The 23614-nt window shown below is 35.6% G+C and overlaps 5 protein-coding genes and 1 long non-coding RNA gene across 7 annotated transcripts; 1 reads left to right on the top strand and 5 right to left on the bottom strand.

Moving 5' to 3' along the window:
- The first annotated feature begins 1860 nt into the window (after positions 1-1860).
- On the top strand, positions 1861-3637 carry Inx2 (innexin 2). The gene has a single exon (XM_013311714.1). The coding sequence runs from the start codon at positions 1962-1964 to the stop codon at positions 3039-3041; it is 1080 nt and encodes a 359-aa protein (XP_013167168.1). The 5' UTR covers positions 1861-1961; the 3' UTR covers positions 3042-3637.
- A 2237-nt stretch (positions 3638-5874) lies between these two features.
- On the bottom strand, positions 5875-6992 carry LOC106117494 (uncharacterized). The gene is made up of 2 exons (XM_013311841.1): positions 6551-6992; positions 5875-6418 (listed from the first exon to the last, which is right to left on the bottom strand). Exons 1-2 carry the CDS (start codon positions 6720-6722, stop codon positions 5937-5939), a joined length of 654 nt encoding a protein of 217 aa, XP_013167295.1. The 5' UTR covers positions 6723-6992; the 3' UTR covers positions 5875-5936.
- Positions 6993-9956: 2964 nt separating this feature from the next.
- LOC106117493 (ribosome production factor 1) lies at positions 9957-12217 on the bottom strand. The gene is made up of 6 exons (XM_013311840.1): positions 12015-12217; positions 11713-11836; positions 11359-11522; positions 11044-11248; positions 10464-10609; positions 9957-10190 (listed from the first exon to the last, which is right to left on the bottom strand). Exons 1-6 carry the CDS (start codon positions 12038-12040, stop codon positions 10013-10015), a joined length of 843 nt encoding a protein of 280 aa, XP_013167294.1. The 5' UTR covers positions 12041-12217; the 3' UTR covers positions 9957-10012.
- A 411-nt stretch (positions 12218-12628) lies between these two features.
- LOC106117236 (uncharacterized) lies at positions 12629-14276 on the bottom strand. Its single transcript, XR_001227870.1, has 5 exons — positions 14225-14276; positions 13832-13885; positions 13370-13499; positions 13111-13168; positions 12629-12771 (listed from the first exon to the last, which is right to left on the bottom strand). It is a non-coding gene; the product is annotated as an uncharacterized LOC106117236 (long non-coding RNA).
- Positions 14277-14457: 181 nt separating this feature from the next.
- LOC106117235 (methyltransferase-like protein 6) lies at positions 14458-17916 on the bottom strand. 2 transcript variants are annotated; one of them, XM_013311428.1, is made up of 9 exons: positions 16948-17916; positions 16708-16862; positions 16475-16515; positions 16044-16073; positions 15509-15550; positions 15230-15276; positions 15007-15051; positions 14760-14780; positions 14458-14514 (listed from the first exon to the last, which is right to left on the bottom strand). In XM_013311428.1, the coding sequence occupies exons 1-3, from the start codon at positions 17625-17627 to the stop codon at positions 16508-16510; spliced, it is 843 nt and encodes a 280-aa protein (XP_013166882.1). In that variant the 5' UTR covers positions 17628-17916; the 3' UTR covers positions 14458-14514; positions 14760-14780; positions 15007-15051; positions 15230-15276; positions 15509-15550; positions 16044-16073; positions 16475-16507. The 2 variants fall into 2 exon arrangements, with proteins under 2 accessions (XP_013166882.1, XP_013166881.1); XM_013311427.1 differs by having other exon boundaries at positions 16475-16512; positions 16702-16862; positions 16948-17915.
- A 233-nt stretch (positions 17917-18149) lies between these two features.
- LOC106117234 (116 kDa U5 small nuclear ribonucleoprotein component) lies at positions 18150-23397 on the bottom strand. Its single transcript, XM_013311426.1, has 16 exons — positions 23061-23397; positions 22743-22972; positions 22376-22627; positions 21749-22006; positions 21302-21543; positions 21021-21154; positions 20753-20939; positions 20405-20545; positions 20095-20307; positions 19834-19969; positions 19469-19667; positions 19236-19378; positions 19020-19156; positions 18818-18938; positions 18520-18712; positions 18150-18372 (listed from the first exon to the last, which is right to left on the bottom strand). Exons 1-16 carry the CDS (start codon positions 23249-23251, stop codon positions 18219-18221), a joined length of 2931 nt encoding a protein of 976 aa, XP_013166880.1. The 5' UTR covers positions 23252-23397; the 3' UTR covers positions 18150-18218.
- Between the last annotated feature and the right edge of the window lie 217 nt (positions 23398-23614).

Here is a 23614-nt window from a genome sequence, read left to right as displayed (position 1 = left end):
GGTAGAATCATTTGGCGCGAATGACGTGCATCGTTACAATGTCTAGTGTCAGAATGAATAGTGAGGTGACACAAACGTCGACATTTTAGTAATGCTAGTGTTGGGTCAATACAATTACATTTTTGGATTTCTTCCTAACACTACTAAAATTTATTTGGTTATAATTATAGTTAAATCTTTAAGAATATAATCTACATTCATGTAGCCGTTCTGGAGATACCTTCTAACAAACTATCTATCCATCCATCCAAACATTCGCCATTATAATATGAGTAAGATGTTTCAAATACGACAGGATGCAGGAGGTAAGCATCCACTAACCAACTCAATCTCATACATATTTTATGTATGAGTTAGTCATACATTTTGTATAAAATTTTGAGCACCAATTTTTTATTTTATTATAAGGTGGCAAACGAGCGAGCGGCCACCTGAAATCGCTGATATAGCGAAGTGACCGTTGCCCATAGACATACGCAATTGCATATGCGTTGCCTACCTTTAATCAACGGAGGAGAGGATGCACAGAGAGAAAATATTTTCCCTTAATATGAGACCTATAGAGATACGAGAAATATGGTTTTTACATTAACACTTTATCATTGGTCGTTTATTGTAATGACATTAACTCAATTTGCAGGTCAAGTGGTTGCATGTAATTTTGCTATCTTTTGTCCAGTGGTTTGCTACAAGCCATTTACCACTCTAAATTGTAAGCTATAAGGAATATAATTCTATGTATAGTAGCAATCATTAAGAACACCAATGTTGATTTACTCTTGTACTTGTGTGTAATTAATGTAAAATAATAATAAATATAAAATCATTGAATCATGTCTTTATATCGATGAAATTACTTTCTTTTATCCTTGAAGTTTACGATTGCATTTTATCATAGCAAAATATAGTTTTTAGAACTTTTATAAAAAGTGAAAATTAATGATGTACGCTGAAATCTAAAATGACAAGAGCGAGTTACCAAAGTAATGACGCATAATGTGTCCTTTGCAGGTTTTTTTTAAATTTTGGTTAATCGTCACACATGTTTGGAATAACTACGTCACATTTTCGTGGGGAGAGCGCCTTTACACTTGCTACTGCGTACACAGTGTTTTGGAGTGCAAACCCACGTTAAAATTTACTAACATAAATATTATTTGTTTCCAAAGCTGGTATTATATTTAAACGGACATATCTTCCAGTCAGGTTGTAATCAAATAATGAACTATACCTAAAAACCTTTACCTGTCAAACGTATCCCTTTTATTTACACATCGAAGAAACGTTTCTTGTTGATGGAACACAATAGAATTGTTACTGTTCACTGTCGGCTCTACCTGGCAGTGCGCTGCCCCTCATAAGTAATGTTGCGTCGTGCATTGCACGAGAAATGTCGAAGTCTAATTAGTTAGATTTAACGCTATCAATCCATTGCGTGTACCTTATTTGACCCCCTTCAACTTCTAAGTTTATGTAAGCAGATGACAACACACATGAGCGGAGACTCACCTCGGCTCAGAAATAACATTCTCTCTGTGATTGAATTTGAATCGACGCCGTCCGTCGCGTCGCGGCGCGGGCTACATTAACATTTAACCGGCGAGCTGTTAAATGATGCAATCAATAGATAAGTGCCCATTTAATTGTAGCATTTGCCGCAAGTAATTCCAATGCTTGTTTTGAGACGTAGCCGCTGGCGGCGACGGCTACCAGATGACGCCACGAATATAGGTGGAAATAGGGTCAGTGCTGTGTCGTTGATCCGAGCTGCGAGCGCGGTGACTGCGGGGCGGGGGGCGAGCGGCGAGAGGCGCGCGGGGCGGGGCGGTGCTCGCCGCCTCCGCGCTCCCCTTAGCTGCGCTCGCCCCTAGCATTCCGCACTCGACGTGAGGGCAAAGCGCACGCCCCGTTCTCCACCGATCGCGACCGACGCGCCGCGCGCCCGCGGCTAGGCAACCGCCATGTTTGACGTTTTCGGCTCCGTGAAGGGGCTTCTCAAGCTTGACTCCGTTTGCATCGACAATAATGTGTTCCGCTTGCACTACAAGGCCACCGTGATCATCTTGATCGCGTTCTCGCTGTTGGTCACCTCGCGCCAGTACATCGGCGACCCCATAGACTGCATTGTGGACGAAATACCCTACTCAGTCATGGACACCTACTGCTGGATCTACTCGACTTTCACCATACCTAACCGGCTCGTGGGCCGAGTCGGCAAGGACATGGTTCAGCCCGGCGTGGCGCCGCATGTCGAGGGCCAGGACGAGGTCAAATACCACAAGTACTACCAGTGGGTGTGTTTCGTGCTGTTCTTCCAAGCTATCCTGTTCTACGTGCCGCGGTACTTGTGGAAGACGTGGGAAGGAGGCCGCGTCAAGATGCTTGTGCTGGACTTGAACTGCCCTGTGGTCGGGGAAGACTGTAAACAAGACCGCAAGAAGCTCCTCGTCGACTACTTCTATACCAACTTGCACACTCAGAATTTTTATGCGTTCCGTTTCTTTATCTGCGAGGTGTTGAACTTTATCAACGTGGTCGGTCAGATATATTTCATGGACTTCTTCCTTGACGGCGAGTTCTCGACGTACGGCAGGGACGTGGTGCGCTTCACCGAGATGGAGCCAGAGGAGCGCGAAGACCCCATGGCGCGTGTGTTTCCCAAAGTGACCAAGTGCACCTTCCACAAATACGGTCCCTCGGGAACCGTGCAGAAGTTTGACGGCCTGTGCGTTCTGCCTCTGAACATCGTCAACGAGAAGATCTACGTGTTTCTGTGGTTCTGGTTCGTGATCCTGTCGATTCTGAGCGCAATCTCGCTGGTGTACCGCGCGGCGGTGGTCGCTGGGCCGCGCGTGCGCCTCTATCTGCTGCGCGCGCGCAGTCGCCTTGCCCCGCAAGACCAGGTTGAAGCAGTGGCTAGGAAGCTGCAAATAGGGGACTGGTTCGTCCTATACCAGCTAGGCAAGAATATCGACCCGCTGATTTACAAGGAGCTGATGGGCGAGCTGGCGGAGAAGTTCGAGGGCAAGGACACGGTGTAGCGCGGATGTCGCGTCGGGCCGTCCGCCACATTCCAGAGCCGCGGCATAGCCCCGCCGGCACACACATTGTATTCCAGGACCGCTTTAACTAAACGCTGACACGACATTATGTTAGTTGGTAACTCCAAACGCAACTCGACTGAGGCGCGCCGCCAAGCCGCCGCGCAAGCATTTAGTATAACATTTTAGGGCATGTTTACATTTAGTCGTAGATGTAGGTAGATCTCGTGCCTTCGTTTTTGAATTTTTGTATTATTTGTGTGCGAGTGAACAACGTTGAAGGGACGTCTCATTGTGATATGTAATTATTATTATATCTAAATTAAGTGTTTACGTGTATGAGGGTGACCGAGTGGCCGTTGGCTTATTCCTAAGTTTTAGATAGTTATCTATTGTAACGTCTTTGTTATCGAATTTTTTACTCGATACGATATTGTATAAAGCAATAATGAATTATTATAAGAAATCGATTAATATTGACAATGGTTAGACAATATTGTAACGTATACTAATAATAACGTGTCTATACTTTTTTACGGATGAAATCGAGTCGATCATGGTTAATATTTTCTGAATATATTTACTGCCACATTACATTTTATGTTGTTTTATTATTCTTATAATATAACTCTTAACTTATAATAACTAACTTTTGTTCTTACACTAAACAAAGACAAGTGCACGTTGCACGACGGCTGCAACTGCATCCGTTTGGTACGTTTGAAGACATGTAACGCCATCTATCGCAAGCACATGGACATACCGTTTAAGTAATATTGACAATAGATGTCACTCGAGTAAGTTTCCCTAAGAAATTAGAGACTTTAAAATATATCAAAATATTTTATTTAAAAATATTACTGGTGATTCATAAATTAGTAATTACTACTTTAATCAATGATAATAAGAAAGAAGGTTGGATTTGATACGATCATTAGGTTAATTAGAAATTTGCGTAACTGTTTAAATAGATAACTACCTACATAATTGAACACTTTTATACCTAACTACTAGTAGGGTACAGGTTAATTTAGGTAAGTAATCAAAAAACAAGTTAAAAGAGATTTATTTTTTGGGACCACTTTCAAGAATAACTTTATGGCAACGTTACAAATTGTTAAATTACCGAGAGCTTCTATTGCCGAACACTTTTAGAAAAACAAATTGAATTTACATTATACCTTATAAGAGACACAATGGCTTACGTTACGGAATTATACTCGCGTTTATTAAGTTTCATCAAACCTAACGGCATTCATTTATACTGAATATATTTTATGTAATAACTATAAATATTATGACAACATTTATAAACAAATAAAAGCAAACGCAGACTGATTCAACAAATTCACATTCACACATGTTTTATCTGTATTACTGTATATATTTACAAAATACGTTAGTATTGTAAAACTTCTAATACATCGCTCATATTCAAATGATTATTTTTTCTAAATAATTTATCTTGCAGCCGATGGGAAAAGTTTTAAAATGTACGCCACGTCTCCGGGGACCGCGTGAGACCCGACCTGTTGTACAGCCTGACCAGTTTGTATAGCGCCGACTCACAGCCTATTCTGTAGGGTGACCAGCTTCTATTTAATTCAGAGAAAACCATAGAGCTCTATGTAAATACGCGTATTTATATTTAAAGCGATCAGTTGTTAATGTCTATACAAACTCATAATTAATTCGCAAGTTTTATAGGTAAATTGATTGAAATTAACTATGTTTTTGAGGCAAAAACTCTCAAACAATGTAGTAGTCTGAGAAGTAAACAAACTATTCAAGTATATTCCCTTTTAGGAATTAAAATTCATTCCCCTAAATAAGTCGATCCTATCCTTGTTACCCATAGTAATTGGTTACCATAGTGTGAGGTGCGTTCTTTTGTCCCTTGTTTAAGTTCGGACAAGGGCGAAGAACAAACAACAATGTTCTGAGAAGTGGCGCATTGTGTTGAACAAGCCTATTTGACAATAGCACAATGCAAGCCGAGCTGTTTGCACTGACCCTTTGCCGGCTAACACCTCACTCACTAACTTATTAAAAAAAACAAAAGTATCTTCACAGCATATATTAAACGTTATTGATCAGACCAAAAGCATATCTTAATGCTTTATTGAGATACAATTGAGGAAAGTGCGAATAAAAAACCTGATAAAAATATTATTTCATCCACCAAATTCTTGAAGAAACTACTAGAATAATATACAGATGATCATTTGAGAAGTACCTAGATTAATTAATCGTTTTATTTTGTATATTTAAGATATGTCTGTATAACGAAAATATTGATGGCAGTAAAATCAAGCGTTTCATTTCAAAATGCATTATACTCTGTCGACCCCGTGTCACGTCACAGTTGCATTTGACGTAATGACGCGGGAAGCAAATTACTCGCGCTGCAGTCAAGGGCGACGGCAATTGACACTTCCGCCACCGTCACGCATAGATAACAACTCTCTAAACCAGCGCCATTTATTTACATTTTCCTAACCTCAAACTTGACACGAACAACACTATTAAATTGTCCTTATTAAAATCGCACAAAGACGAGAATGCTTCTATTGTGTCTAGTAATCATTGGTGCGAGTTTCATGGAAATTCAACTGAATTTTAATTTAGTTGATTCGACAAAAAATTACCAGTAAAAAAATAAAAAAGCGGTTTTTGAACATGAAAAACTACATATATTTTATTGCCGTACACTACATGAAATATTGGGAATACTAAAATTAAGTAAAATAAACTCAATATGCATTTTTTAAAATTTCTTTAATTTCAATGAACTTATTAAAATAAACGTACAAATAGATTATTTTTTGTTGCCTTAGTTTTTTTTAGAGAGTAAAAATAACTAGTAATAATTATTTAGTTCTTTTAGAAAGGTAATTAACTGTAATTAATTGTCTTAATTAATTTCATAATTTCAAATTTAAATTCAAAAAGTTGCCTTTCGTTCATTGTTCGCATTTCTGGTAATATAGAGAGAAGGAAATTCAAGTGAGGGTCCTTGTTATTCTGTTCTAGTATATTCATATACTTTAAAAAACATTCTTGAAAAGGTGTTGAATCATTTTCATTTGATTTGGCATTAGTGTTTAATGATCTTTCTACATTCAAAACAGAATAATTATTGTTTTCTTCTATTATGATGGAATTGTTGCTCTCCGGCGAGGTGGCCCTTGCTTGGATATTTGAGGTTCTTCTTTTGGTACCTCTTAAAATTTCTAAAAAACTTAACATGTCCAAAAATGGTGTCTTACGCTTTTTCACTTCACCAACTTCAACCTTATATTTAAGATTGTCTGTTTTATTTTTTTCTCGTACAAAATAATCTCTCAGATGTTTCCATTTGTTCCGAAGTTCTTCCACTGAAATAAAAAAAAATAAGTTAACCAAAACAAGAATAGAGACAGAGTTTATAATTACATCAAGAAATTGTGATGATTGCTTTTTTTAAAAACTTAATTTTTTTCGTTTAAAATAAAGGCGAAATAGCTTACTCTTGTGGTTTTTCTTATTCTCTCCAAATCCTTCCCAACCTTCATACATGATGGATCCTATATCTTCCCATGCCTTGCGACGTAGTTCTCGATCATTATATTCATCTATATTTGCATTCCAAATACATTCTCGAGATTGTACTTCTTTTATAAATTTCTCCGTATCGAACATAACATGTGCGTGGAAAAATCTCAAATGAAAAAGACCTGCTGTTGGGGTTCAATACGCTGCACCATTCGGCTGCGCAGCCAATCGACGTGCGCAACACGTATCGGCGCAGCAGAAATACAAGTCCGCTACTACGCATGGTGTAATGGCGTAGCGTCGGTTCGGCGTGAGTATGTAAGTGAGATGTCTAAACAAAGGTTATTCCTATGTAAGAAATGCTGCTTACTGCTCAGAATCGGCGGGGATATAACATACGAAATTATTCAACATTAACAATACCAGGTTACTTAAGTCAAAGTAATCTTACATATCTTATCTTACTAATATTATAAATGCGAATGTTTAGATAAATAAATGGATGTTTGTTAGAAGGTATCTCCGGAACGGCTGCATGGATCTCGCTGAAATTTGGATTGCAAAGATGTGGAACATAGTCTGGAAGAACACATAGGCTACTTATTAAGTTTGTTTTTAATACCGCGCCGACGGAGTCGCAGGCGACAGCTAGTTATACAACGCAATCTTAGTTTTTTTATTTTTTATTATAAGACATTTGATCCTATTTTTTTCACAAAAAGATATAAGTATGCTACAAACAGATTTTAACACGTGGTATCAATATTTAGATTGACTGCCTAACAATTGGTTAACTTTAATAACACACTAACGGTCCGTCTTTATAATATGGAGAGTTCGCAATGCTGTAAATATGTATAAAAACAAAGACAAGATGTCAAACGTTATGACATTTTAAATTATAATATTATGTCAATAGATGGCGGACCGTATTGCTAGATAGCGGTATTAATTTATTTGGTATATTTATCAACTTGCCGATTGCATTTCATTATAATTGACTCGCACCAATATATAACTGGTGTTTTATTGTGATTACTCGATACAACTCCAGTGAGAAGGAGACTTTTTGAGACTGCCTTACATGGTCCTTCGAGCCGATTTCTTCAATTTCATTTCTAATCAAAAAGGTAATATTCTAAATTAATAAATGTTTCCTTATACTTAAATTAGTGTTTATGTTTAGTGGTAAAATTCAGTTTTTAAGATCGCTGTAAAGATTTACGTTGAATTGTTTTAATTGAGCTTGACTAATTCATAACAATCGACGGCGCAAGATGGGATCTGTCACGCCGATCCGCAACGTGTTTATGTTGTCACGGCAACGGGTATACGTCGTCACGGCAACGTGTTTACGAAAGAGTCACGTAGCACGATGTTTTGCGCCAGATGTTTGGACATATGATACGAATATACGAAGCGTACTCTTGTTGCAGAAATCTTCCATCAATTTCTCGAAATTGTTATCGTTTCAGCTGTCTAAACTGCCATCTTTTTGGGTTTGCATTTTGCATCTTTGGACTACAGGCTAACAATGATGTCTTCATGTTAGAGATGATGGCTCAAAGGTGGATTGATGTTGCCAGTATTCTAGGTCTACGTTTATTGTACGTTGGCAGCCTTGATTAGGTTGTAATATAAAAACAAATATAAATACACTTGTTTTAATTACACAAATACTTATCTAATGTTATAGCGGATGGCGTTGATTGCTTCTTTCCTATAACCTCAAAAGAAAAAGAACAATAGATTTTGCGGTGACGTAACGCTACCTGACGTTGAGATGACGTCATCAATACGAGCCTACTTCTTCCTATATGAGTCATAATTATGTCTTTATCTACCTCAAAACTGTATTTCACAAGTGTTATTTTATTGCACAGTAATATGCATAGACTTAACGGTATGCTTAATGGCCGCTGGGGACTGCCAAGGTACTGGAAATTAATAACATATCGATTACGCTCATCTGTTGCCATTTATAACATTCTGAGATTAAATAAATTGATGACTACAACAAAAGTAATCTGATCATTAAACAAAGAGGAGTAAATGTAATCGAAACAAATGACACCAAAAAAATTGAATAGGATTAGCGTAAAGATTTCAGCGTAAGTTCATGATAAATATAATAAAAAGGTTAATATAAAATGCTGAATAGGTAACCACACTCCTAGCAATAATCGCGTACCGGGTTCCGAGAAAAGGATAAATGAAACACTGAAGTGTTTTGCGACGAGAGATTTACTTACCACATTTTTTGTCTTTTAAATATTTTATTATTTAATTACAAGCACTTGTGTCGTATAAATGCTTTTATATTGTATTAACTAATTAGAATTTAATTTCATCTGCATTAAAATAACTTGTTTGTTTACATCGTAAAAATAGTTCGTTATTACTGAATGAAAATTACGACGTAACTTCTTTTAGAGATGTGCCACAGATGTCGATGATTTATCGATGTTTCTATTGAATTATATTTAGAGCGTGTAAATGCAATCAGGCCAACAGCATACATATAAAATAGCAGAAAAACAAAAATCACACAAACATTTTACATATGTATGCCAATTAAAGGCATGCACAAATTTCGTTAGACGCATTTTTATTTATACAATTTTATACACTTCACTTTTATAATTTGGACTTCTTGATTGAAAACTTCATATAGTGTATCCCCATATTATGTTATTGATATTTTATTTTTCCGTATATCTAGAAACATAAAGTCAGATTAATCGTTGGCTCCGCTTTCAACAAACTAAAGGTTTGTTATACTATAGATAATGAATGTATTATGTACATATCCAATTTATTTATGTTATAAATTGTCGATACTTTTGATGTGTCCCTTCCCTAAGCTTTATTAGCATTGCCTGATGACAGCCAACTGGATGCTATAAAGCAGTTTATTGCAGTCTGCATTCAATTATTAATGTCTGACGGATTGGAGACACATTGGTGCAGTGGCCATGTAGGAATCTATTCCTAATTTATTTAGCTTTATTTATACTAATGGCAAAATTTATGCTAGGCAAAGTAATATTGACGTGTTATTTAATTACAAGTTTATGCAGCTGCTCTATTCCATGATAATTTTGTAGCCAAGCTGACCAATGACCATTAACCTTGTACTTTGCAACGATGTCTACACGATTAATCGTAATTATAGACGTCTTAACAAACAATATATTTATTTTTTTATTTTTCTATATAAACTCAAGTTACTCTCAAGCTACTCAAAGATTCATAGATAAAAATTAATAATTTAAATACTACAAACACAAAACCTGCAGCCAACCGTTTCTCTTAACTGGTTATAAAACGATCGACGAAAAAAAAAGTCGATGAAAAAAAAAAACAGATAAAAAAGTCAGTATTCGGTCAGTATTTTTTTATTTTGTTTAACAAAGATCTCTTTTTTGTTTTTTAATTTATAAAAAGAATTTTCTTCTGGAAGTTTCCATGAAGTGCCTGCGTCCGGCGATGATCCACTCGTAGTCGCCGTGCTTGGAGTCGAAGGTGCCTTGCTGCAGGGAAACCAGCTTGAGAGTGAAGCGAGGTCCGAGCTCACGCAGCTTTGCGCGTTTGCCGTCTGATGTAAATTCGTATCTGTAGATTTAAATAAATAAGGATAGGAAGTTAAAAATTTGGGTCTTGGTTTGGACATAAAAATAAATTTCGAGAATTAAGCAAAAGTTTTGCAGCTGCCAAACAAAAGTTTGAGATGACCCAATAGTAAAAAACAGCACAAGCGTCTAGATGAAATTTGGCACAAAGATATATTACAGTCTGAATCTGATATTGTGTAAGCTATTAGAATAAAGTGTTTTTTTTTATTTTACGACAACGAAGACGCATGAAAGAGCTTGTTTGTAAGGTAACCTGTGATGTCTGAAGAATATGTAGTCTCTCTGGTTGTGGAAGGTGACGACGCGCCGACCCTTGAACTGCGGCTCGTAATGGAACATCGCGCCCAACATGCGGCCCACAGTCAGACCCAGCCGCGTGCTAAAGTTGTTCAATATCACCTGCAATGAAGAGAGAAAAGAAACGTAAGACATTATAGATATAATATTGTTATAAGTGAAGACTTGTCATTGGCTCTCAGTTGTCTAGTCTATAGTTAATAAGATTATTATAGCTGTGAGTTTTCCATGTAAATAAATAAATAAGTAAAAATAAATAAATATATTCTTAATTAGTTTCAAAAGTAGTCAGTTAAATGGATAAACTCTCAAAACAGTTTGTCACCAAACAATCTAACTAATATTATAAATGCAAATGTTTAAATGGATTGATGTTTGTTTAAAGGTATCTCTGATTATGATGTTAGACACAGATGTAGAACATAGTCTAGAAGAACACACAGACTAATGATAAGTTTTTTTTAATTCTGCGTGAACAGTCGCGGACGTCATTAGTAGTGCATAAAAATTAAAAATGTTAAAGGTTGTGTAATTACCTCAGGCCTATGATTAGTGATTTCTTTATAGTCTTTTCTCAACTCCGGTGTGATCTTGCAGCTGGACAGTCTGAAGTGAGCAGTGGGTCCGCTGGGCAGGTGTATAAGCAGGAATCCATTTGGCTGCTTCTGATTCTCATTTACTATCACTACATCTGTGTAACTTTCTCTTATTGCTGATTGCACTATACGTTTTACTGAGGATCTAAGAAAATTACAATTTAATTTAAGTCACAAATTTATGGTTTTTATTATTTTTGGGGTCAGTGTTTGGGAAGACATATGTTTTTTTGGCCATTAACAAATATTACTTACCTCTGTCTATATCTAGATAAGGAATTTGGTATAATCCTCATAAGTTCTTTGCCAAATATCCTAGTCTTTGTGTGTGGGTTGTCTGAATATGTGATAAGAACTTTAGGCTCATATGCATTTTGAAAGTATGATGACATTTCGTCCAATTCCATGTCTTTTTGTGCCTGGAAGATATTAATAAGTTGTGCATTGTGTTAATAAAAAGGACATTTGTTTAAGTTAATGCCAGTTAAATAAGTATTCATTTATACACTGTTTTAAATTAGTTTTTATACCATTGAAATAAAGAAACTAATTCGAAGATAAATTTATTTGATAATTAAAAGTGATTGTGTTAAATTCTTTGTTACAAACCTCTTCCTTTTCCTCTTCATCGACATTAGCAAGCATTGTTTCATCTTTCTCTCGCAAACTTTCCAATGTATGCGGTACTTTCTTTGGAACATCATCTCCCTCTTGCTTCTTCTCCAATTTACGTCTGAAAGTTATTATAAAAATGTATATTATACTATACGACCCGAATGATGTTACATATTACGTTAAATTATAAATTAATGAACAGAAATAACTTTTATTATTTATTTTAAAATGAGTTTTATTTCAATACACATAATTATAGTTAAAGGAAATACAACACGTGATAACCTAAAACTTACTTCTTCTTATCCTTGCCGCGAGCCATTTTTACGATACGTTAGAAAATATAATAAGTGCTAATTGCAATGGTACTATTTTTGTACCTAATTATACCACAAATAACTCAAATTATTTTATTGAAATTATATACAAAACACACCAGGACCTTATGTTTATGACAGTGAAATTTGACTTGACGTTACCAAAACAACACAATGTTGCTGTTATTATAAGAATGTTGCCATTACATAGTCGTCATAAAAAAGGCACCTTCACAGTTGTCAACATAAACTGTCTCATAGTAAATATTTGAGGTCCCAAGTGCAGAGGTCGCTACTAGCGCGTGTCACACCAGCGTGAAAAATAAAGATTTTTATTTAAAGCCATTACACACTCGCTTTGACTACATGATCGATTACTGGTACTCCTTATACTATCAACCATTGGTTTCGAAACTATTACTTTTGGCCATTTCTTGCAAAATGAATGATGCAGTCTTGAATACTATTCAACAAATACACCCTCTCTTTTTTTATGGCCCATATACCAGATACTTTTTGATTAGCATACTATTTGCCTTGATTTAGTCTTAAATCTCCACAAATATTAAAAATATATAAATAAAACAACTAAATTAAGTTCTTTTTATATTTGAAAGTTAATCACAACGAATTAATTGCGTGTAAACATAGTACTGCATATTCTTCAGATCCGCGTAATCCCTCTGGACATGGTGTAGTTCCTTATGGGTTTCCGTTTTATTTGTAAGCAGCAGTTCTGTAAAAATGTTTACTTTCAATGACATCTAATAATTTACACTTTTTTCACAAAAACAATGTATTTTCTTAGTTTTGTAGTGAGTTCATATAACCGAAGACATGAAATCAATGTCCCAGGCAGTTTAAACCACTGTGATCTCTGTCTGACTTACAGAGCATGCACGGTGTTAATGCATTCTCATAGGATCGCAGACAAAGCCTTTAGAATATACCGAGGATCTATAATACTAGATAAGAAGTGTTAAGGAGATTTAATCACGAAAAATTGTTACATATATTATGAATATAAAATTAAAGACAAGCTTTATAAGTAAAAAAAGTTAATATTTATACTTACATGTTAAAATAAACCCAGTTTTTCCTAATCTTAATCTGGAATACTGTAGATAATCAACCTGGGGAAAATAAACTGACTTGAAGTTACATAATAAATAGCAAAAACATATTTTTTTTAAATTAAGATAAATCAGACGCGTTATGTTGGTCAACATGGTTTATTGGGTTCTCTCTGTTGAGGGAGACCTGATGGTCAAGTCATCATTTAAACTAAATAAATTAAAACTAATTTTGTTATATAATTATTGATGAACACTTACAATGATGGTTTTAAATATTTCCATTCCTTTTCTTGCTTCCACAAATTTGGCAATTTCTTGTGTCAAGAGGCCAAGACCAATTTAGGGTCATTGTTCTAGCGGAGTAAGTTTTTTTGCTCGCAAGCATTACCTAAAAATACAAGCCATAAATTTTAGTAACCTTCATACTAAAATTAAAAATTTGTCCAATGTGATAAATATAATCAGACACGTTATGTTGGTCAACATGGTTTAATGGGTTCTCTCTGTTGAGGGAGACCTGATGGTCAAGTCATCATTTAATAATTTTCAGTGAATTCTTACTCATTTTTAAGTTGCAGAAACTTATAATTAATTATCAATACATTTATATATTATCACATGGAGCAAAATTCATACATTATTGTTTTTAGCTGTAGTAATAAAGTTAAACCTTCATGCTGTTATATAAAATATTTTTAAAAGTAATATTTAAGTGCTTACAATAGTAATCTATAATTCTGTCTTTGTCTTGTCTCTACATTTCCTCCAGCATACCTAAAAAGATAAAGATCAGTTTAGTCATTTGGAACTTGAGTAGTTAAAGTTTATATTTGGCTGTAAATATAATCAGACGCGTTATGTTGGTCAACATGGTTTATTGGGTTCTCTCTGTTGAGGGAGACCTGATGGTCAAGTCATCATTTTATTTTTAATAAACTTCAATTTTTTTGAAAGTAATTTTTAAGCCCACTTTAGGAATTTTTTCAAAAAATAATTAATACAGATAAAATATTAGTACTATTTTTAATCTTTAACATCATCCTTATCTGTGGATCTTAAGATTTATGTAATTTAAGTTTCATATTGATAATACTGATATAAAACTATACTTACAATTTTATAAAGATATCAACGTTCACTTCAATATGTTGTTCCAAATCCTGGAAATGAAATATCTTTATAGACAGAAGAAATTGTATAAAAGATTATTATCTATATTAAATATAATCAGACGTGTTATGTTGGTCAACATGGTTTATTGGGTTCTCTCTGTTGAGGGAGACCTGATGGTCAAGTCATCATTTAATTCAATTTAAAAAAAATTACCGCTTAGTCCTAATATAAAAACTTATATATTATATCACCTCTTGGCTTTTCTTCTTGTGATTTATTTCTTTTTGCATCTATAACAATGGGAAATAAATATAATACCTAAACAATTATAGTATCAATTAACTTAGTAAAATACAATCAGACAGCGGAAACCGTTAATGTATTGTTCATCAAAAATATTCAGGTGAACTATGCAATCATCATTTAGTAAAATCGTAAAACCCGTTCAATGCTACCAAAAAGTCTTGTTACTTTCACAGTACAAAATCATAGCAGCATACAATGTGTTAATTTTAGTTATCAAAATGTTACATACCTTCAAGAAATGCCAGCATATCTGAAATAAAGAATAACAATTTTTAAATATAATTTACATTAAAATATGTTCATTTATTGTAAATAAATGGATTTATCAGTAAGGATAGTTATATTAACAGCATAATTGTTCAGATGTCCCTATCAGGAGTCATCATTTAAATACAAAATAATTAGTTTTCTCGTTAGATTAAAAAAAAAACTTTTATTTTAACCATCTTTTAGCAGTATATGTATGAAAAACTCACCTTTAATAGCCATGTTTGTAGAATCATTGCAAGTTTTATCTTCAACTGAAATAAAAATAACCGTTGCTTAGAAATGTAATATAAATCTTAATAAATGAAATATGAATAAAATAAATCAGTGTAGATAGTTATACTAACAGCATTGTGTTCAGATGTCCCTATCTGAAATCATCATATAAAAACCATACATTAAAAAAAAAACATAAAACATAAAGATCCTCACCATGCATATTTAAGCTGCATTCCAAAGACGTTTTGTGTTTTGTAAACCTGCAATATAAAAGAAACTTGTACTAAAATATATTTATAATAGCAAAAATGTTATATATTTTATATTTGAATCAGATAGGAGCGAAAGACATAATAGTAATGCATCATAGTAATCAGATGAACTATGAAGTCATCATTAAAAAAATCTATATTTTGATTTATTTATACAAGAGCAATAAAATAAAATAAATGTATTTAGTATTACTTCATAACAAAATAGACAAAAACTTACATTTTCCAATATTCAGATATGAAATCCTAAACTATTAGTTTCCTGTAACAAAACCAATGAACATTAAAATAACGGCCATAAAGTAATTAAATTGTGTTATATTAACTAATCCATCAGATAGGAGCGAAAGACATAATAGTAATGCATCATAGCAATCAGATGAACTATGAAATCATCATAAAAAATATTTAAAATAAAACATAGAATAACTTTGGACTTCATGCCTATCTTTTGTCTAGTATTACAACTCGGTGGACCCTTTGTGGAGAGCTAAAGCTGGTATGCACTCTACCACCCGTTATCAACCTACCCTTATCCCTGTGGAGTGTCGGCACAGTATGTCCATATATCTGTATCAGCCGTCATATCTGAATTCACCCCCTTTTTATGTAGATCCCTTTCACACAATCCATCAAATGTGCACTACCACTGTTAAAATCTATTCATGTTCTAACATTTCTAAGCTTCATGTCTCAGAAAATAAAAACTAAACAAAGGTTTTGTCTCATTTCAAAGACAATATCAAAATGCTTACCAAAAAGAATAGTTCATCAAGCTGGATAATCTGTAACAAAAGAAAATATTCATAAGTACCACAATATGTCAAAAAATATAAAAACATGTAAAAGATGATTCAGATTGCTCATTAGCAAAGTTTGCCATCAACCCTCACAATAAATGGCCCTATTCTACAAAAAAAAAGTAAAAAGTTACTGAATGTTACCAAAAGTTACTAATACCAACTTACATAATTAAAAAATGAAAAATTTGGAAAACCCTAAGCTAAATAAAACACTTATTGTGAGGTAAAAATTCAGCTGCACTGCGCTGTCATCATAAATACTAAAACTGTGCTTAGTATTTGCATGTAGAGCCATACAAACTTAAGGATAGTTCACAACAGATGTTTCACTAAGCACAATTTTTATTGGCAAGAAGTAAAGATATGCAGAAGTTGAAACTTACTTTTAGGTAATTTCACGGGATGTTCATCAACATTCATCCTGCAACAAAAGATACTGAAATTTGAGTACTGATTTTTGTTTAAAAATAAACATTTAAGATAAATACAAATGTAATCAGATAGAGCTAATATACATGCAAAATCATTATTATTTCAATGGTTAGCACTTTTCATCATTTAATAAAAAATTTTGATTAATGAAATTATTATGTGATCTTTATAGTCTGACCTGTTGTTGGTTTTCTATATTTTCCTTGGACAAATATGCGTGGCACATCAATGCCTTCTTTGAAGTTAACAGTTCTCCGTTGAATGTATGTGTTCATGACAATTTCAAAGCCTGCCTCCGTGAATAATGCAGATAGCTCCTCTTCCGTGAAGTAATAACTCCTGTATTAGATTTAATAATTAGGAACGAAAATGGAAGTTTATGAATGTAACATAATGCTAATCAATTGCATTATTAAACATTTACCTTGTGCCATCTTGCCGCATATAAAAGTTATCGGATATCTTATGCCCGGGTTTGAAGCGAAGCTGAGCCATGTCGTATCTACCATAATCTCTAAATAATAGCACGCCTCCAGGCCGTAACGCCCTAAATGCTACTTTTGCAACGTGCATCCATTTCTCGGGATGAATAGCAGACAATACAAAAATAAGACTCGCAATATCAATGCTGTTCTCGGTCACGTTGTCAAATAAATCATTTGTAGTTAAATCGGCACAGAATGCTTTAATTCGGTTTTCGTCATACAACTTATTTTGTTTTACAAATTCAACCGCACGTGGGGAGAAATCACATGCATAGAAGTAAAAGTTCGAAAAGCCTTCTTCAATAAGTGGAAATACCATATTTCCAACACCACAGCCAAGTTCTAAGTATGTAATACGCTCATCAGAATCAAAATTAATAAGTTCCTGAAACTCACGTGTTGTCCAATGCCGGTCTCGAAAGAATTTAGTTTCGTTTCTTTTATAAAAAATATCCCAGTGACGTTTAGCATCTTTCTCTAATTTGACCGCTTTAATTTCAGGAACGATACGTGAATTTTGATTTTCTAAGTTTTGTTGTTCTGCAGCTGACAACTCTTTCAAGCGGTGAACGAAACGGTCACCATTTGCGCCGACATGTTCGTCTTCATCCATCTCCATCGTTATATTTTCCGGATTTTATGGGTAATCAATACTATATTCCGATAAATAAGCTGTTATATAAACCTTTAGATTCTTTATTTTAATACGGAAAAATATTAAACATTTACTTCAATAATTGATCAACACTTTCCGTACACTTCTCCGTTGTAAGAATGGAAATGACAGAAAATCTACGTCGTTGATTGATTTTTGGATGTTTGACATTGACATAACGCATCAAAGATTAACGAATTTGAGAACGTATTTACAAAGATTAAATAAAGCACTTGTGTGTATTGGAACTTGGAACCATATTTATATACTCCCATATTTTATATACCATATTTTATATACTCTTTGCTTGGAACAATAAAGACTGTAACCTGAAGAGGTCGGCAGAGATTACGAAAACTTAATAAATTATGTAAATTACTTTCATAACTTCACACAAACTCCAAAAAATACAAAACACATGTAAAAAAAATCTTTAGATGATGACAAACAATGATTGAAGAGGTAGAAGTTGAGAAAAAGCATAAATTTCTTAAAAATATTTATTACTATTTTAATTAAAATAAAGTATAAAACACAAAATGTAAATGTGGAATTCTAATTGAGTTGTACATCTTGTCTGGCGAGTTCGAGCAACATGGGGTCGTCGAAGAACTTGTTGATAGAGACGTCCTCGCTAAGGCCCTTGCGTCGCCTCGTCTTGATCATAAACTCACGCGCCAGGTGCGTAGCCGGTTGCGGTTCTAGCGGTCTGCCACAAAGAAAATTTGTTCGTTTTGTATTTTACTGAGAGCAATATAGAATTACAATTCCAAGAAAGCTAAATAATCGTTATTGTAGACAATATATTGTAAGGTTTTTGTTTAATTTTCTGATGCAGATAAACACAAATATTTACCTTATAACGATGCTCTTATCTAGCGGGTCACCTGGCACGATCTGCCAATGGTGGAATGTTTGTAGGCAGAAGGCCTGGCCCTGAGTGTGCGTGCGCAAGTCCGTCTCGAAGCCGAACGAGTCAATGGCGGGCACGAATGCCTTTATGGTGTACAGCGGCGAGCCGGGCACTGGCGCATCTTGCGTCACGTGACCTGTACAAAGACAATGTTTTTTTAATATAAAATATCAAAATACAAAATGTCAAATATAATGATGAAACAAAGAGACAACTGTCAGTTCGTTTGTATGTACTGTACCTCTTCGTTTAGCAAGCACGGTGTACACGGCTGACACGCAGTCGGCGGGCGCCTGCACCTCTACAAAGAGGTAGGGCTCCATGAGGCGCGGCGTCGCCATCAGGAACGCTGAATATGCTACCTGGAGACCAAACAACACTTTTCAACAAACAGCGTATACAATGATCAAAATATATTGAATGTCATGTGTATATCGGCGTACTCGTCTAGCCGTAGGTATGATCTGTCCACCACCGCGATGCAGCGGCTCCTGTGCGATCACCGCGTCCAGGATCTTAAACTTGACGTTGCGGATCGGCTCCTCGCACAAGGGACCCTCGCGCGTACCCCATTGGAACCCTGGTCAGTAATAAGAGTTACATATATAACTAAACAATTTTAATTAATTTGCTATTTAAATTAAATGCGAAAAAAATACCTTGTACGATGGAGTCTTTGACGGAGGCGAGGAGATGTTTGTCAACCTCTGAGGGCAGCGTGTCATCCACCAGAATGTTGGGCCCCGTCGCGTCCGGTCCGAACGCCCATATAGAACGGGCAGCTAACAAATCCCAGTCGTATCTACACAAATATCATTTATTTTTATTTCACTGTTATACAAAATTTGCATTGTTGTGTAATGTATTACAATGTTATGTAATGTGTACAGACTTGTTCTGGAAGAACTCTCCAAGGCGCTTGCGGTCCCAGGTGACGCAAACGGCGCCCGCTTCTATATCCTCGGCCAGACCGCGTTCCAGCGGCTCCGCGATCATCGTTAGCTTGTTGCGTTTGTTGGGCGTCTCCGCGAAGCACTTCAGTGATGATGTCTCTACCACCGTCTCACAGAACGATACCACAGGGTCAGCGACTGTACACAATTAAAAAACAACATTAATAAAAAATCATAAAAGATAAAATTATACATTGTGTAAATAAAATTGCAAATTCGTGTAATGCGACTAAATACGATTTGCGAAAGTATGTGAAATTTCTCAGGCTTGGCAAAATTTTTGTATTGGAAAGATTTCTCTCACCCTTGATATCAATCTCGGAGTACATGTTGCGCAGGTCGTGCATGACGCAGTCCAGGTAGAGCTCGCCTGTGCCCAGCACCACGTGCTCGCCGCTCTCCTCCACGCGCGTCGACAGCAGCGGGTACGACTTGTTCACCTGACGCACATCATTATCATCACATACTTAATTAAGTGTCCGAGACTCGATTTGACAGTAATAAAAATTATAATGGCAGGTAATGTGTTAATTTTTTTTCTATTTTAAATAGCGTTTATTCTTACCTTCCTTAGTCCATCCAACATCTTTGGTAGTTCCGAGGGATTGACCGGCTCTACAGCGATCTTGACAACGGCGTGCGTGTTGAACCGCAGCGGGCGGAATGTGTGCAGCGTCTCCGTCTCCTCGGCGGCCACCAGCGTGCACGTTTTCACTATCGGCTGGTCGATGCCCTCGATCAGCGCCCAGCACCCAGCCGGCACGCGGTTCAGTTCCACCTTTAAACATAATATTCAAATAACATATCATATCACGAGGTATCTACATATGCCTGGTTTAGGTATCTATAGCTTAGTGCCTTTGCTTGCGACTGACCTTGTACCTAGCCTCATATATCCACAGCCGGCCGACGTTCATGAGGCGCGAGTCCTCCTCGTCCTGCGCGCTGTAGTTCTCGCCCAGCACGCGCACCGCCTGCCCCGCGTACAGCGTGCCCGACATTATGCGCGCCAATACCTACACACAACAAAAATTTACCCACGATTATCAACACCAGTAAGAACCTAAAATAAATTATTTCACTCGTTTTCACAAAGTCAAGGCAATTGTGCAATTTAAAAACATTTTTTTAAATATTTCTCCTAGTTTTTACTATTTTTTTTTCACTATGGCTAAATATTAGTAATAGTTTATTGTCAAGATAATCTGTTATGATATACTAACCAAGAAGAATGTGCAATCATCGGTAGGATACATCTTGGTGGTGTGAGCGACGAGGGGTCCACTCTGGTCACAGCCGAGCATGGAGTCACGCAGCGCGCCCTCGCTGCCGCGGTAGCAGTGCGCCACCTTGCGCTCTGCCGCGTCCAGCGGGGACGGGATGTGCCGGCATACCATCTCCACGAAACCACTACAATCACGTATACATTATGTCTCAAATAAGAACGTGCAACGTGTATCATATATATATTTTTTATGTTGAATATCTTACCTAAAATCACCAAAGAAGCGGCTGCAGACAAGTCTCAATAACGGACGGACATTGAGTTTAGATTCTTGCTTAGTTAACTTAATGCCTAACTCCGCAAGAACTGCTGGTAATGTGTCATCTACATCACCAACCACCTGAAATAAACATTCATATAAGTATATGTATATAAGTGTATTCATATAAGTATACAAGTGTATAACATAATATGTATGTACATAATCAAAAAGCTAATTATATAAAACAGAAAAAAAATGATTAGTCATGATTTAACTTCTACATACCTGTGCAAATATTTTATATAACGGCTCCAATATAAACTCAACAAAACTTCGTTGCGCGGATGCATGCGGTGACTTCTTGGTGAAGCGCCTTGTCTTGGCATTGAAGTAAACATCTCCCCATAGCCAGGCCGCCATATCTGATGCACGAAGTCCACTGGTCACGTGCGCGGAGGCGTACATCGCCGCGAATGATTCCAGAGTGAAGCATACGTCATATAAAGATGATGCAAAACAGACATTGCCTGGGAGGAGAGAAACAATGTTAGTTCATACATAACACATTCAGTGCTACTAAGAATAATATATAAAAGGAAATTTATCTTAAGGCATCATTTACAGCATAAAGTTGCTCTTTTCATTTTAAATTTTTCAGTTTTTAGTTACAGGTTAGCAAAGAGGATTTTATCAACAAAACACTTGATTTCTGAGCATACTTTACACATTTACCTAGTAGCGGTGAGAATATAGTTGGTGGTTCATCAGGGTTATCCTGTGGCTGGTTGGTTTCCACCAATGAGTTCAACTCATCAATGATATGCCGTAGTTTGTAGTAAGCATCCGCAGGGGGTAACTTCAGCTCAAGTATGAGACGGTCAATTTTATTGATGCATATTGTGAGTGGTACTCGTTCTTGTACTGCATGTCGTAAGAGACGTTCTGTGTTTAACATTATACCTTCCGCAGCATCAACAAATAATACAGCTCCTGTAAAAAATTATTAAAAGTTTTTCTTCATAATGAATACTCTGTAATTTGTCTATGTATTGTAAAAATATACCATGTATTTACTGAATTTTCTACAAATCTATTGAGGAACAATGTATAATCCAAACATATATCTTAAGACTGTAAATAAGATTCCTGATAGTTATCTTACTAATATTATAAATGCAAATGTTAAGATAGATGGATGAATGGATGTTGTTTGAAGTTATCTCCGGTGTGGCTCAGTGTATTTTGATGTAATTTGGCACAAATATAGAACATAGTCTGGAAGACACATTAACTACTGATTATGTTATTTTTTTATTCCGGTCAATCATAGTCATGGGCTACAGCTAGTGGTATACTCACCATCTGATATCCTCAATGCAGCAGTAACCTCATCACTGAAGTTCACATGTCCTGGAGTATCCATTATGTTCAGTAGATGTGATTTGCCTTTGATGTTCTTCAACAGGAGTGTGACAGGCATAGACTTAATAGATACACCTCTCTCTTGTTCCACAAACAATGTGTCAGTGTATCTCATGGGTATAGTTGTTTCATTATTTACTGTACCAGGATGGGTCTGTCTTATTAAACAGTCTACAAATGAAGTTTTGCCTGAAAAAATACAAAGAAGAGGTTAATAAGTATTGCAGTTCCTATTTATTAAGATAATAATGTTTTATTCAAGATTAAATTTCATAGATTAAAGAAACAAAAATTTCTACTTTACCATTATGCAAATGCCCCATCAAAGTAATATTCCTCATTAAATTAGTGTTATCCAGCATATCTGCCATGTACTCCATATCATATGTGGTCTCCGGCAGCTGCTGTTCTTGCACTTGGAACTTTTTCTGCTTCACTGGTTCTACTAGAGGCTTGTCTAAAGCTTGTGTATCCTCTTCTTGGACCACTGTCTCTACATCTGGCCCGTACACTTCCACAGCTTGTGGATAGTATCTACAAACATCGTATTTTAAAGTATTTTTCATTACATACATTCAATGTTAGGTACAACAAAAATTTAAAAGCCAAAAACGGACTTTACCTTTTGTCTTCATGTAAGACCACGGACATTGGAGCAGCTTCAGGTTCTGCATCACCCTCCTCGTCTTCATCCATCGCATCCTCGTCAGCATCACGATTATCCTGGCCATAAACACTCTGCTCCTCGTCTGAATCTGATTCCAAGTCAGGTCCGATGTAATTACCAAACTCATCATATAAGTCTCCGTCCATGTTTTTTTTAGTATAAATTAACCAAAGTAATCAAGTTTATAATCAATATCATATAAAAATTATATTTTCTAACCAAAGTTGACCAAAACAATTGAAACCTATGATGCCGGACAACCAGAGCGGAGTTTGAAAGATAACCTATGAAAATAATAACATCGGGTATGTGTGTTTTAAGCTATACAAGAGTTTCGTCGTGAACAGTAATTAATTAAAAGAAACTTTAATTAAATAAACATTTTTCTTTTCGGATAATAAAAGAAAAACAATGATTCAGGATTTAAAAAACACTTAAATATTTAGAAAACTGTGTTGATAGAAACGCAAAACTACAGAGTATAAATAAAATGACTTTTTGAATGTCAG

The sequence above is a fragment of the Papilio xuthus genome, unplaced genomic scaffold (assembly GCF_000836235.2).
Source record: "Papilio xuthus unplaced genomic scaffold, Pxut_1.1 DF827680.1, whole genome shotgun sequence".
NCBI lineage: Eukaryota > Metazoa > Arthropoda > Insecta > Lepidoptera > Papilionidae > Papilio > Papilio xuthus.
This window is presented reverse-complemented; position numbering and strand designations above follow the sequence as displayed.